Here is a 15,268-nt window from a genome sequence, read left to right on the forward strand (position 1 = left end):
TGAAGTATTAGATGATGGCCATCACTGTTAACTTTTCAAGCTCTACGTCTGTACATCCTTATATCGATACACATGTCTGCATGTAAACACCTGCAGACCTGTCTGTCTGACATTCTGACATTACATCATTATGTTTTCTGCCAAAAAGGTAAAAAATCTTGAGCCACAGCTCTAGTAGTGTAGTAGCAACTTTACCACATCATTTTTTGTATGTATAATGTACCGCACTTATTCCTCCTCCTAATCCACTTCTTCCAATGAATAATAGAATTTGGGGCCAAACAAATAGTGGCCAGCCCGTAACTTCCATCGACCAACGCTACATGGCAAAACGTTTTTCATGCGTTTCAGTATAGAATAGAAAGTATGTTGCCACATCTACACTTGTATAAAAAAAAACGAATTTCAAATATTTGTACCTTTACGCATTAAAAGTATTTAAAATTAAAAACTTACTAAAATAATAAGTTTAATACACATAAATTAAAAGTATATCAATAACATTTGAAAGTTTGTATGCGTGTATTGGCTGTAGTTTATAATTTAACATGGGTTGTTCTCCATTCTATTTTTCAATTATTCCCCGAAATTAAGTTCCATTAGTATTCCAATATTAGCCCTATAAGACTCATTTTATTTCTGACTTTTAATGCCTTCATGTACAATATTTTACTTGATAGGTACTCTCAAAGCGGGAACACTCAATTTACCTTTAGGCACCTCCTCTCAAGTATTTGTACACCTATCTCATTCCAGCGAATCGATGGAGTAGGCTATATTAGCAACATCTATGGGTGTTCATATTCACTGGAATCATACTATTAAATTTACAGTACGCGTCATTCAACAATATAAAACCCACAAAAAGCATATACTGTATTATTTTGCATATTCCAGCTTAAGCTCAATTTTGAGATCTTGCAATTTTTATTGTTTTTTTGTACCTTATAAACTGTCGTTTTAATTTATTTTGTTACTTTGTAATGATTTTGTTTAATGATTTATATATATGCTGCGCAATTTTTTCACTATTTACACAAAATGTTATTGTGTGTTCTTCAATCCGAAATACCCGATTCCACACAATTTATGCTCCATTTACTCAAAAATACTTATTCATGTCAAATTTGATCAATACCACACTTGATCAAGTGTGTAACATTTCCGAAATTTTATTTAGCGTTAAACGCCTATATGTTATTGCCTATTGTGTATTTCCTTTCCATGGAAACTTAATGTTGTTTTTAGACACACCTGAAATACGTTAAAACATATCTGAACCATTTTTTATTCATGTTTATTGATATTACTATCGGGTGGTAACTGACCCGATGACCGCATGGTCGTATCGTTGCCACCCAGTCAATACCGAAAACTGTTTTGCTTTTTGATAATTATGTTTTTTTGTTGTGTAAATTTTTTTCTGGTGAACAAAACAAATAAACTCTCACTCTCTGTATTGTCTTTCGTGGCCGGAAAGCAGAATGAGTATGATTGACTTGAATGAAAAAACACTTGTTTGTTGCTTTAAAAAATATATACGAAAATCAAGCAACAAAAAATTCTACATATACAAACATATTGGGAATGTAACAAAGTAAAAAAATCTTCAAATGCAAAAAGAGACCTATAATTAGTGGTTCAAATGCGTACTGATATCAATCCACATTATAGGTGAAATCAAATGTCACCGACATTTGTCACCGGTGGACATGATAATTTGTAAATCAACAGGCGAATGTCCATTCATCAACATAGCTCACATTTGACTTGGAAACCAGTGAAAAACACCTCCACAACTACAGGCATTATTGTGACGTAACAATGTAAAACCAAACACAAGTGACGTAACAACTAGCTTGACGTGAATCTTGCTGGATACGTTCTTCATCCTCATTCTCTATCAGAGATGTACTGGTACTACTTTTGCTGCCGATACTGACAAGATACCAACAAAACAAAAAACGCTGATACCGATATGCCGATATCATCGGATACCGATATTCCGGTACTATGTAATTATTAGCTCACGTGTGCAGGGCAGACGGTCTGTGAGCGTTGTTTGTATGTAGTAGTAGTAGTAGTAGTAGTATTTTATTTCGTCAACAATGTCAAAATCAAAATACAACATACAACATTTCAAAATTAATTTCCAAGGCATTGTGACGAGGCTGTGACGAAGCGACCGTTAGGTCATCGAGTCAGTCACAGCCTTTAAAAAAATATAAAATTACCATTTTTTAAACGAAATGAGCTGAAGTAGCATACACCGAAAATAAATTAACAAAACTAACAGAGAGGAAAACAAAAACAAAAGAAAAAACAAAACTCAATTGAATATGTTTAAACCATACTATGGGGGATGGCATGTACACAGTATAATTCAAGCCTAACCAACTGGAATAATGGTCTTTTACAGTTAATGTTCTATAGTAGAGTCGTATGTTTCACGAAAAAGGGACTCTAGCTTCGCTTTAAATACTAGTTCGATACATTGAGTGGCATGTAAAATCGTTAGAGTGACTCAGACAGGAAATAAATTACAATAAACTGTGCAGTAATAATTAGAGGTATGACATCATCAAAATTGTCAATTGAAGCCTTGAATTTGAAAATTCTGTAAATACAATCGTGAATTTTAGAGTATCCATTCTTGCTATAATAGTGGTTTTGGTGTTGTTCTGTTGGAAAATAACACAAGAAAACGTTGAAATAAAAATTAATTAACCTCTACTAGACACAAAATCTCGCAAGTTCAAGGTTGTTCAATAGAAATTTTGTCGCATAAAAAAATATTATTTTAGGAGTGTGTTTTAAACATACCGGTATATAACTGAATAGAACTCTATTAAAAACACGCTATGAAAAAGTCATTTAGGGCTTAATGGTTGACAATTAAAATAACCCATGTAGAATGGCCACAGAGCGACTGGCGGAGTAGGGTTAAAACACAGTAATTTCTTGTCCTCCTACCAACAGCGACCGATGGTGTGAGTATGTCACTTGTAGCTATCGATATATTTTTTAAAAAGTTTGCGGGCGAAGCATGCATAGCTGCAGTCTTTTATTTCCTGACTAGCCTATGTATGTATGTTTATTTGCATCAAAAATGTAACAGTATCTGCATAATAGTTAAACGGTATAACAGAGACGGGGTGCATGTTACTGGCCTAAGAAACAGATGTGCGACATGCACCCCAACAAGTATAACTGCAGTTTAGGACTGCTGCGTTATAGTAGGACAACAGACAAATATACAAATAAAACTCTTGTACAATACACAGGACAAAGAGGTACGGAACCATGACGATATTCGTAGTGCACATTATTTCAGCTTGAAAAAGAGATATTCCAGAACAGGCCTGTACAACTCAAAATACCAAGAGGGCCGCACGCATAACTCTGAAGGTCCGACGGGCCGCAAACTTTTTTTTTGATCTTAGTTACCCAGGGTAGGAAATAGCACGACACTTCCTAGCCATCGGAAATAGCGCTTAACACGACTCCAGCTGAAATCTACTCTGGAGTCGGTGCCTTCCTCGGAGAGTAAATTTTTTGTTTCTTGTAATTCCTTCAGACAAAGTGCCAGTGCCTGGAATCGAACCCGAATCTCAACGGTGACAATCGTTACCACTAGACCCCACAACTCGGCCGAAAACTTTGCCAGATACAGATTTCACAAGTATTTCGGAATGAAGAATCTTCATTAAACTTTCTTTATTTTCTTCTCATTTTTATCAAATTTGGCGAAATTTTTGTAATTCATTTTAAAGTGTTGTCTTTAATACCCCCCCAAATATTGGTATGTCAATTTATTGGATATTTCCATTGTAGGATAGACAAATAATCTATTTAGTAGCAGTATATCTTCATCAGTTGTACTTTTTTTTATTGACACACCATGCATTAATGAAGGAATTGTTTTTGTTTTAAATTTGAATAAACTAAAAATTATAGAAAGCCTAATGAAAATAATAGGTTATAAATTGATTACTAATATACACTTATGGGGGGTGTGATTGTATACCGACATTTTTTTAGGCGCGATTCTGTCTGAATCATGAGGTTTTTTAAATCTAGGGCTGGGAATTTTAGGGAAAACACTTTGATCGTTACCCGGGTAAAATGAAGCGGTTAATCGCCACGTGACGTTTGACGTAATAATTATAATTTCAGCTTGTTACGTCATAATGGTTATAAAGCAATTTCGCGTGTTCTTATCCCGGTATCGCTCAAAATTATTCACGAATCGAGATAGTTTCATGATTCCTCTGCTGCAAAAGATAGGCAGCGTGGTTCGGGCATGTGGAAATATTTTAGAAGACCCGATTCCGTTGTTAAACGTCATTTATGTGACAAATTTTGAGTGTTCTATGTACAAATTCCACTTCGAGATATATATCATAAAGAAAAACGGCATCAACTGCACACTTGTTGTATGAAATTGAATATCCGAGTTTGCAATGAAATCGTGAACAATGTATTTCGAAATCGACCGAAAACTGATTCTGAATTCATCATTGTAAATTTTCATCATCAGCAACCTTGGTGCTTCCATTATTTTTCACATTTATTGATTCCTTACCCACACAGTTAGTAATATTTTTTTGAATTAAATGCCGCAAAAGATAAATTTGCGATAACGTAATCATATTTGACGAAATTGTACGGTATAAAGATGATTTGTACCTGAGATGTCAGTTAACGGTTAAAATAAATCATAACCGTTAACCATATGAAATCGGTTAACCATTCTCAGCCCTATCTAAATCACCCGCGGGCCGCACAGAAATATCTAACAGGCGGCCCGTAGGCCGTATGTTGTGCAGGCCTGTTCCAGAACATAAGAAATTGATGATCGCACCCGCGATCGGAAACGCGGTGTTCAATTAAACTCGGTTGGCTTACTATGAAAGGTAAAATAAATGAATGTTTGCTTATCCTATCAAACTGACTGATACATTGACTTGCGTGCGCGGGATTTTGTGCCAATATAACGTCGTGTATTGTCTTACACATTGAAAAATCCACTAATATTCGATTGGTATATTTCTACATACCGTAATTACCATGTCATATTGAAAATGTCAATGTAAAAATTTGGCAGCAAAAATAGCCAAATTAGTTGAGTTAGTTTGGCTGATAGATAGCTTTAAACACGTCAGAATCCTGTTCCGTTTCCACTCGTTGGGGTGGGGACGAGCATGGCTCAGAGGTAATGAGGCAAATATTGCGAACATGATCCCCTTAATTCCAGGGCTACAATTTATGATTGGTGACTGTGAAAAGGGTGATGTGTGATAAGATTATTACTTGTTACGAATAGAAAAACATGGCGGCCGCAACTATAAGTAGGCTATACTTACAATTTGTAAGCGATCTTGTTTTTCAAAATATAGCTATGACAAAGTGTTTTTAAAGTACAACAGCTCTAAAGTTCAATACATTCGCGTATTTTTGTTTGTTTATTCATAATGGCTCTGGTTTATTTATGACCCATGCCCGGTTTTTGTAATTTTTTATGTGTGTGCGATGATGAGCTGCTCCTAATGCAGTAATGCGCTGCCCTCAGCGAAATTTTTAGGCTACCACCACTAATGACTGTCAGGGAGACTTGGCTTGGGACAGCCACCTTTCCATCTCCCATTACAAGAAGAGCCTCCGCACAGTTGCAGGCTAACCCGTTAACCGCCGTCGCATGGCGAGTTAGCCTCCACCCGTAAATAGGACATAGCCTACTTGCATGAACCGTGATAAACGGTGCGCGACACTACAGGTACCGGTACCTATTGTGATATATAAACGCCTACCGTATGTCTGTATACTGTATGTCGTTTTATGTGACTAATGCTGTAATGTCTGAATGTAACTTAGACTATATACAGATATATCGATGATAAGATCAACTCAAAATATGCCTGGTTCAGAGGTTGTTTATCATTTCCGAGATAGCTAAACAATCGAAAAGTAATGTGACCCTCCACATGTGGTGTTGATATCATGTCACCTGTTTTGTGCTCTTCTAGTACGGTACCAAGTGCCGCTGGAATGGCAATCCTGCAACATATGCAAGAAAAGAGATTTAATCAGTCAGTAGGCTAGTTTATACTTGAAATACACTGTACACACACAATGTCGAAATGAATAAAAATGGGATTACAGGGTGAAGGGTGATACAAACACCACTTCCATCTGATTACACTTCTGTGCATTCACAGGAATTATATCTGTAAATATGTCTGAATTCAACTTTTGTATACATTTACAGGATATTAGACATAGTATATTTCTGAAGTCTGGAAGTCCAATGAGAGCATAATGAATATTGGTGAGCTGCTCGATTATAAGCCGAACTTGGGTAAAAGAGATATTGATGGCAATGATAACCCTTCAGAAAAGCCAAAGAAAAAGGCTGCTAGACTTCAGCTGGGTAATGATATGTCTGTCACATCAGGTATAAAAAGAGGTTTCAATACAGTCCAGACAACACAATCTATATCAAATATTGAAGAAGAAGAACGACAGATGAAACTTTTGGAAATGGTGGAAGGTCAAATTCAAATTTCTGCAGATGCGATAGAAACTTTGGATGATCAGAGTATCAAAAAGATGATTCTTTCATTCGAAAAACGTGTTCTAAAAAACCAAGAAATGCGAATTAAATTTTCCGATAATCCCGAAAAATTCATGGAATCGGAACTGGACTTGAACGATATAGTTTCTGAAATGAAAGTACTTGCTACGATGCCTGAACATTATCATTACTTAGTAGAATTACGTGCTGTTAACTCATTTCTTGCTCTGGTAAATCATGCGAATGCAGACATTTCGATTGCAGTCATTGATTTATTACAAGAACTAACAGATATTGATACATTAACTGAAAATGAAGAAGGTGCAGAGGTCCTAATTGATGCTCTGATGGATGGGCAAGTATCATCTCTTCTTGTACAAAATATGGATAGATTAGATGAAACAGTAAAGGAAGAAGCTGAAGCTGTTCACCACACCTTGGGAGTAATTGAAAATATGATCGAACTAAAGCCAGAATTATGTCCAGTTCTTGCACAGCAAGATTTGTTACAATGGCTCCTCAAAAGGTTAAAATTGAAAAAGGAATTTGATGCCAATAAACTATATTGTGCTGAAATCTTGTCAATATTACTTCAAAGACATGATGAGACAAGGAAACTACTTGGAGAACATGATGGTATTGACATTTTATTACAACTTCTAGCTGTTTATAAACGAAATGATCCAATATCATCAGAAGAAACTGAACTCATGGAGAACCTTTTTAACTGCCTTTGCTCTTCATTATTGTATGAAGGAAATCGATCACTATTCTTGAAAGGTGAGGGACTACAACTCATGAATTTAATGTTAAGGGAGAAAAAGATGTCAAGAAACAGTGCGTTGAAAGTTCTTGATCATGCTATGACTGGATATCATGGTGCAGACAACTGTGCCAAATTTGTTGAAATTCTCGGTTTACGAACTCTTTTCCCACTGTTTATGAGGCCTCCGAAAAAGCAGAAGAAAGGCGGAGTCAGAGTAAAAGTACACGAAGAACATGTTGTATCTATAATTTCCTCCATGTTACGAAATTTACAAGGACCACAACGGCAGAGATTGATTAGTAAATTCACTGAATCGGATTTAGCAAAAGTGGATCGTTTAATGGAGATACACTTCAAGTACTATTCCCGTGTACAAGCTGCAGAAAACAAGTTGGAAAAGGAGAAAGCAATGTTACAAGCAGAGGGAAAAGATTGGGACGAGGAAATGGAAGATGAACATTATATGAGTAGATTAGATGCCGGGCTTTTCATTTTACAACAAGTAGATTATATTATTGTTGAAGTGGCATCTTCTGGTCTGTCAGCAATTAAACAACGCATTCAGCAGATATTAAATCTACGTGGCGGCTCTGTTAAAAGCATCAGAACAATCTTGCGAGAATATGCAGGAAGTATAGGGGAGGGAGAAGATGAATCTGCGAAAACAGAACAGCAGAGAATTATGGGTCTTGCTGACAAGTTCTGATGAATTCTAGAAATTTGCTCTGAAAGTTTTTAACAAAGAATAGCTCTCAAAACTAGAAAAAATGCTCATTGTCAACATTTTACTGGATGGCAGAAGGGAACAAGGCGAGGAAGGTGTGTGAATCTTCACAAAATTGTCAAAATGTTGGCAATACCTACCAAGAATAAAATTAATTCCATGCGCTGAGTAGTACTTTGCCAAGTGCCGTCTATGGATAGCAAAATATGTTGTACGTGATTTATTCAAATGGTCTTTGAGTAATCGTTTATTTTTTATTATACAATGAATTCTCATTTCTGATTAGTTCCAAGTATGACTGGGGAATTCGCAGCTTAACGTTTTGTAAATTATAGTAGAATAATCCTCTTGTTATTCTGGACTACAACGTTTTTGCAATGTAACGCATATAAATTCTCATTGCCAAAGCTATGGTTGTAAACACGATAGCAAACCATCCACCTTAATTTTATTCTGTCTGAAGGGGGATTTGGTTAGCGACAGGCTCAGTGGCGTATCTAGGGTGTGGCAGCCATGGGCGCAAAAACGTCGAAAAGTATTAATAATAAAACGTTTCAATGAAATAATTTCAAATTAGGAATAACTGAAACTTGTATTTTTACTCAAATATTAACGTAGAAGTATCCTAATCCATTAATAATCATTACAAATTGTCATACAACTATCAAGGGGGCGCAATTTTAGACTTTGCCATGGGCGCCATTTTAAGTAGATACGCCACTGGACAGACTACATGTGAACTCACTTGCTGGGATATATTTTATCGCACATCTTGAAATGTACATATGCTTAAATTAAAACAGTGAGTGGATTACGATTACAGTCACAAAATATCATGCGTCCACTTTACAACCTGTATGACAAAAAGAGAACAAGCGCTAACTAATTGTTATTTTACCAGAATCATTAGACTGACAGATTTTAAACCGACAACCAACAAAACACTAGAGACAGTTTATACATTTTAATTAAAAAAAAGTTACCAAACAAATTTTTTCTTAGATGAAACAACACAAAACATACCATCATGATTGAGCAAATTGCATGAAAACTCAGAAATCATAATTATAGAAAGGGAGTGGGTATATATTGCCAAGTTATCATATTTCGCCCATCTGTTTAATTTTAACGTGTAAATGACCTCAAATGCTTGCCTCTTGGTTTACCATAACCCCTTCCTCGTCTTGGAGGCATCCCACCCCATTTGTTAAAATTGAATGGCGGGGGCCCAAGAAGGGGTCGTCCAATCTTCATAAGGGCTTTGGCTCGGCCACCCCGGAAACCACCTGGCGATGAAAAGTTTCCACCAAAGTTCCTACCATTAGGAAATGACCAAGACTGTTGTGGCTTCACTTTAAAGTTGTCTCTGGGCGAAAATGAGCGTGTGGGGTCCCGCCCACGACCCCTGCCTCTTGGAAATCTGTCTGGCATTCTGCTTGTAAGGCTTCTGTTCCTAAACTTGTCGTTGGTGTTGGACAGAGGCTCAATATTCGTACCTGAGCCGAAATGATGTTGAAAATTGCCTCTGCCAAATCCTCTCATAGATCCACGACCTCTTCCGCGAGGTACATAATCTCTTTTGAATGGACGTGCAGTTCTTCTTGATGTTATGAATGTTGGTGGAGGTGGTGAGGGAGGGGGCAATTCAGTTTCTGTACCACCACCCTCTTCGTCTGCAGCTACAAAATCATCCACATGCATGGATGGTGGACGACTGGTATTTTGTTTTCTCTGTCTGAATAAGTCGTAATTTCTCCCCGAGGACATACCACCTCGTCCACGCCCTCTACCCCTGGGAGGGGGGCCAGCAAGTCCGTGTGAGCGTTTGATGTATGTCATTGTTTTTCCGTGTCGTGTTGAAAACGTTTCCATTTTCTTCAACCTCTTTGCTTTCGCTTCCATTCGAATCTTATCAATATCTGTTGTTTTGGCAGACTCTGTAAGTTCTTTTAAACTTTTTTCTAAACTGTATCCTGTGCAGAACTTCTCAGCCATATCAACAAGATCTGCCGAAATACTGCTTTTCGACTTGATAATTTTTGATATAAATGATTGTTCTGTGTTTCCCTGAAGAACGGACAATCTGGCAGCAAATATATCATCATCCCCGCCATATGCAAAAATCATTCTCATCTCAAACTGCTCCTGCAATGATAAAGGCTTGATGGCTTTGTCCTTCACATTCTTTTTCTCTTGAACTTTATGTTTCAGAACGTGTGATGTTCTCAATGTTTGACATAAAACTGTCACCTCATCCAGAGCACAGTTTACGAATTCATCATCAGACTCGTCCGCTTCAAGTTTTGTCTTCAATGAAATTAACGGGTGTGTCCCGGTAGCAAATTCTTTGTTCCATCTCAAGATCGAACGTATTTCAGCTTTCGTAAGATAACTGTGCCTACACTTTTCTGGTCTGCACAGAAGTCTCACAAAAATGCAGAAGTCCAATAGTGTGGCAACTGATTGCATATACTCTCTGGTCCATCTTCTCAAGATTGTTTCTAGAACATTATTCAGGGTGGAATGGTGTTTTATTAGAAGAGATCTAATCTCTTTGTACCATTCTTCAGTGGATACCAGTGATTTCAGAGAATGAAGAGCACAATGGATAGTTTGCAATGATGCTGAATTTAAACAGTCTACAGACAAACTCACAATGTCCTGTAAGTGAGATTGAGGAATCAAACTTGGTTGTGTCAATTTTGTAGGAACCAGTGTTATGTTTGGGTCAAGTAGAACCCTTGCAAGTCCCATAGTAGCTTCATTGAGACGTGACGACCTGTCATTTATTTGTTGTTTTGCAGTTTTCCACAATGAATTCAAAGAATCTCTCTTATTTTCCTGAATAATACTCAAAATAGTTGCTTTCGATGAACCTTTCATTGCAATTTCTGACAATATGGATATTTGGTGTGAGTTATAAATGTACTCCTCTTCTTGGACAGGTTTGTCTTCAGCATTTTCTGTCTCTACCACTGGCTTGGAAGCATGAACGCAAGTATCAAGAACTACATTAATAACCGCTTGTGATAAAGTCGGAGAAAGATCTGAAATTTGTTGAATTAGCGGTATGAGAATTTCAAGCCATGGCAGACATGTTGAGTGGCATGCTACAGAAACTACATTAGATAGCTCATCCATCACTGATTGAAGGGATTCATCCCATGCAACTCTACATTTTTTTACCGACTTGATAGCTTCTCCATCCAGCTCATTGGAAATAACAATTGGTAATGGCAGTGGAAGCAGATGTGAAAGTAGAATCATTCCAGGCACCATAGACTGACAATGTTCCTGCATGCTGGAAATGATTTCAGTCAAAATCTTACTTTTCTGGTTCCCATCATCTGAAGTGTTGTTATCAGATGTTTTCAAGAGCAGGGTAAGTATGGATACAATTAATTCTGTTATAATGTCCAATTTTTCGATACATGACTGGCGTAATACAGTGTACATACCAGCATAGTGGTGAACTAGTAATTTTGTCAAACGATCTGGTTTGAATTTACCTTCAGGTGTACTGAGCAGCACTTTGAGCAAATGATTGACAAGTAGCAACAAGTTTTCTGATAATACAGTAACCAAATTATGGAAACTAGATGATAAGATTGTAGTTAGTGAATGCTGGCTATAACAAGGATAGGTGAAACATTTGTTAAGTTTTTCTATCCCATCTACCAATACTGAAAGACCTCCTCCAGAAAATATTTGAATGGAGGTGCGGTACATTGACATTGGTATTTTTTCATCCATGGAAGACATCCTGAAAGCAAGGGGATGTTTCACATCACTGGTATTACATAATATTCGCAGTGCTGTGCATAATCCAGGACCAGACGTCATTAATGTATTCCACTCCAATTTTTCGAAAGTAGTTTTTAAAAATTCCATGCATCCCGCAATAGCATTTTGTGGGCTTTTCAATGTATTAAGAGGGCGTAACCACTCTTGTACCTCTTCTAGAGAATGACTCAATGTTGCAGCCTTAATAGTGCTCAAAATGACTTCATGATGTAATAAAAGATGGGACACATTCTGTGACATTTTCAAAGTTATAAGCAAAATGTTCATTGCGTATCCATTTGCTGCCATTTTCCGCTGAGGCTTTTTCCTTGGTTTTTCGAGATTCTCTTCTCTTTTTTTGTCTTCTCCCACATCCTTAGAATCCTCCTCATCTTTGGCAGGTGTTTCTTCTTTGTTGACTTTTTGTATACATGCTAATAATGTAAGTATATGATCATCCATACTTAAGATTTTTGCCACCCAATATTTTCCAAAAGTCTCGTAAGTTAGTGAATAAAGCATTTTTAGAATTTCAGCAGCTTCCTCTGCTATTGTTTCATCAAATTCTATTTCAGGAAATGTCCCAAGTTGATCCACACATTGTATACACTGAAGATGAATTGCTAATTTTGCACCAAGATGAGATGCAGTGCCCACAGATTCTATCTCAGTAGTGGACAAGTTTGGTGTAGAACATAATAAATGTCTAGCAATGCAATAAACACAATTAAAATTTGATGCCAAAAAAAGCAATCCATCCTGTCGCATCATTAAAATATCCAGAAACGTATAAGTCGCTTCGTAAACATCTTGTATGCTTGAAATTACAGGAGTACAAAGCAAAGCCTGGACAGCAGGGAGAATCTGGTAATATTCCATCATGCGAAACATACTGTTCAATGCAGGACCATCTGCAATTTCCTCTAAATTTGATTCTGTAGGAAAAACCCGTTTTGGAAGTTGAGCAATAGTTGATTTGATGTTCTGTATAGTGTGAGTTATCAGTCTCAATGATTCCAATATGTTTTCAACATCGTTCACTTTTATGTTAGCTTCATCAGTACAAATGGCAGCTTCTAGAGGAACAGTTGTATCTTCTGGAGGGGTGTGTGGTACATGTATTTGCTGAGCATCACCATCAGAAAGTTTTTCAGTAAACTCTTGGTTTTCATAATTACGAAGATTTTTGTTCGTACTTTTTTCTTTATTAATTAGTCGAAAGTGATCAGTATCATCTTCTTCATCATTTGAAGTAGATGACATAACAACCATTTCTTCCTCCTCCATGACAACCTCCTCAACAACATCGCTTTCCATATCCTCAGTCATGTACTCATCTTCGAAAAAATATTCATCTTCAGCATTAGGTATTTTTTCGGTTATCAGATCATGTACAACCGTTTTAAGTCGCCACATAGAATGAAACAATGTTATTTTGTTTATAAGTCTAGATAATGCTTCAGCTACTCTCGCAGCCTGTGGCATTAGCATGACCTCAACAAGTGCTGAGTATTGTTCAGAAGAAACTATTCCTTCTTCATTAATGTATGCACCAATTGATAATGGCCATGACAAATAAGCATCTAAAGCATGGACAATCATTATTTTTAAAGAAGACGCCATATATTTCATACAAAGCAAAGATATGAGCTTTGAATCCAGTTTTGATGATGTAAAATATGATACAATGTCTTGTGTAGTAGAACAGAGTTTGTGAGCTAAATTGATCCCACATTTCAGCATCCTAAGGTTAGTTCCGATAGATTGTGTAGACGCTGCAGCACTATCTAATCCAGTGAGTACCCACATAACAAGCAACGATATATATTGGTCATACTTCTCCCGATGGTTAACTCCGATCAATGGAAGAGCTGTCGAGATAAGAGGAATGAATTCCTCTATTACTGCAACCCATTCCTTCCCTTGTTCTGCATTTAATATCAGAACTGGCAAACCAGAGTCCGTAGTTTGTATTTTACCAATTTTTCTCGCTTTAGTGAATAGAGATTCAAATCTAGCAACATCAGCTTCATCCCCATTTTGGTGAGGCTGTTCCTGCTCCTGCTGTAAAAGCAGATTGTTGCATTCAATCTCAAATTCGCTCATTTCTGGGTGATTAAAATGCATCAGCTGAACGGGTTCCATCATAAAAGGATTAAAAGCCATTGTACTGGTGGAACTGAGAACTTCAACATCTATTAAATCCTCCATATCTTGTAAAGCCGCAGCACGTTCCTCTTCAATCTCTTCTTCACTGATTTCTTCATATTCTCCACCCATCCACTGGCTACGTTCTTTTGCATGGTCTTCCCCTTTACTATCGACACCATGTCCTATATCTTTAGTCTCACTGTTATCTTCAGACAGGCGTTGCTCTCTTTTGTTTTCACCGTGATCAGTTTGTAAATTCCGTTCATTTCCACTTCTTTGCTTATGAATACCTACATCGATGTTGTCAACTATTTCATGTCGCATGTGCTGTCTCTGATGGAATGCTTTATTTTTATCTTTATACGAAAAATGATCACCATCATTTCTAAATGAGTTATCCTGCTCCGTGCCTGAAAGCAATGTTTTTCGACCCCCCATTACCCTGTTATAATCCATTCTCTCACCCATATAGTTTTTGTGGCCGAACCCCTTATTCCGCTGTTGACGTCTATCATAGTATGGCGGAGGAATAGCATCTAGGTCCATGTCATCCTCCTGGAATCCGAAATCATCTAAAACTCCCCTAGGATTGTCGTCAATTCCTCGTCGCATAAACTCTGCTTCTCCTGTTGCAGGAAAAGATGCCATAAGCGGTTCTGGTTTGTCTAGTTCTTTTGGCAATTGTGGTACATCTTGCACACCTCGAATATACACTGACCTTCCTTCAGGTTTCTCATGAATAATAAGTGAAGGAGTTTTCATATTTAAATCTAGAAGAGGTGGAGTGGTGCCAACATCACTAAGAATTCCTCCGTATACAGCAATTGTGATTTGACTGAACCAACCATTTAAAAGAAGTTTTTCACTGTACAATGCAGATGGGGGGTGAAATCTGTTAGGAGAACCCTCAGCATATTCCATGGAACCTACATGTTCATAAGTGGTCATGGAAGCGCTGCGATCATCCGAAAAAAATTCAATACGAAATTTACTTGGTGAAGTTTTCCCTGTAAACTGATCTTCATGAAGTTGACTGTGGGTTTTTACACCAGGTGGAACAATTCTAATTTCATCTACAGCAACCATGCAAGGAAATTTGATGACAGCCCAATTTCCATTCGCCCCTTGAGAGTCAAAATTGTAGGTATTGCAGAAAATAAGCTGCATTTCGAACTAGCTAACTTTAGTTTACATAGCAAAAACTATTATTAATAGAAAAACATTTATTGTCAAGGAGCAAGAGTACCCAGAGATATGAATAAATTGATCA

At 37.2% G+C, this 15,268-nt stretch overlaps 3 protein-coding genes across 3 annotated transcripts in view; 1 reads left to right on the forward strand and 2 right to left on the reverse strand.

The window, feature by feature from the left end:
* The window catches only part of LOC120335366 (uncharacterized), a 118,074-nt gene that overhangs the window by 22,799 nt on the left and 80,007 nt on the right, over positions 1-15,268 (reverse strand). The window lies entirely within an intron of this gene.
* On the forward strand, positions 6,250-8,510 carry LOC120336886 (beta-catenin-like protein 1). Its single transcript, XM_039404658.2, has one exon. The coding sequence runs from the start codon at positions 6,319-6,321 to the stop codon at positions 8,044-8,046; it is 1,728 nt and encodes a 575-aa protein (XP_039260592.2). The 5' UTR covers positions 6,250-6,318; the 3' UTR covers positions 8,047-8,510.
* Positions 9,014-15,220, reverse strand: LOC120336887 (protein virilizer homolog). Its single transcript, XM_039404659.2, has one exon. It carries the CDS (start codon positions 15,163-15,165, stop codon positions 9,190-9,192), a length of 5,976 nt encoding a protein of 1,991 aa, XP_039260593.2. The 5' UTR covers positions 15,166-15,220; the 3' UTR covers positions 9,014-9,189.

The sequence above is a fragment of the Styela clava genome, chromosome 2, assembly GCF_964204865.1.
Source record: "Styela clava chromosome 2, kaStyClav1.hap1.2, whole genome shotgun sequence".
Classification (NCBI taxonomy): domain Eukaryota; kingdom Metazoa; phylum Chordata; class Ascidiacea; order Stolidobranchia; family Styelidae; genus Styela; species Styela clava.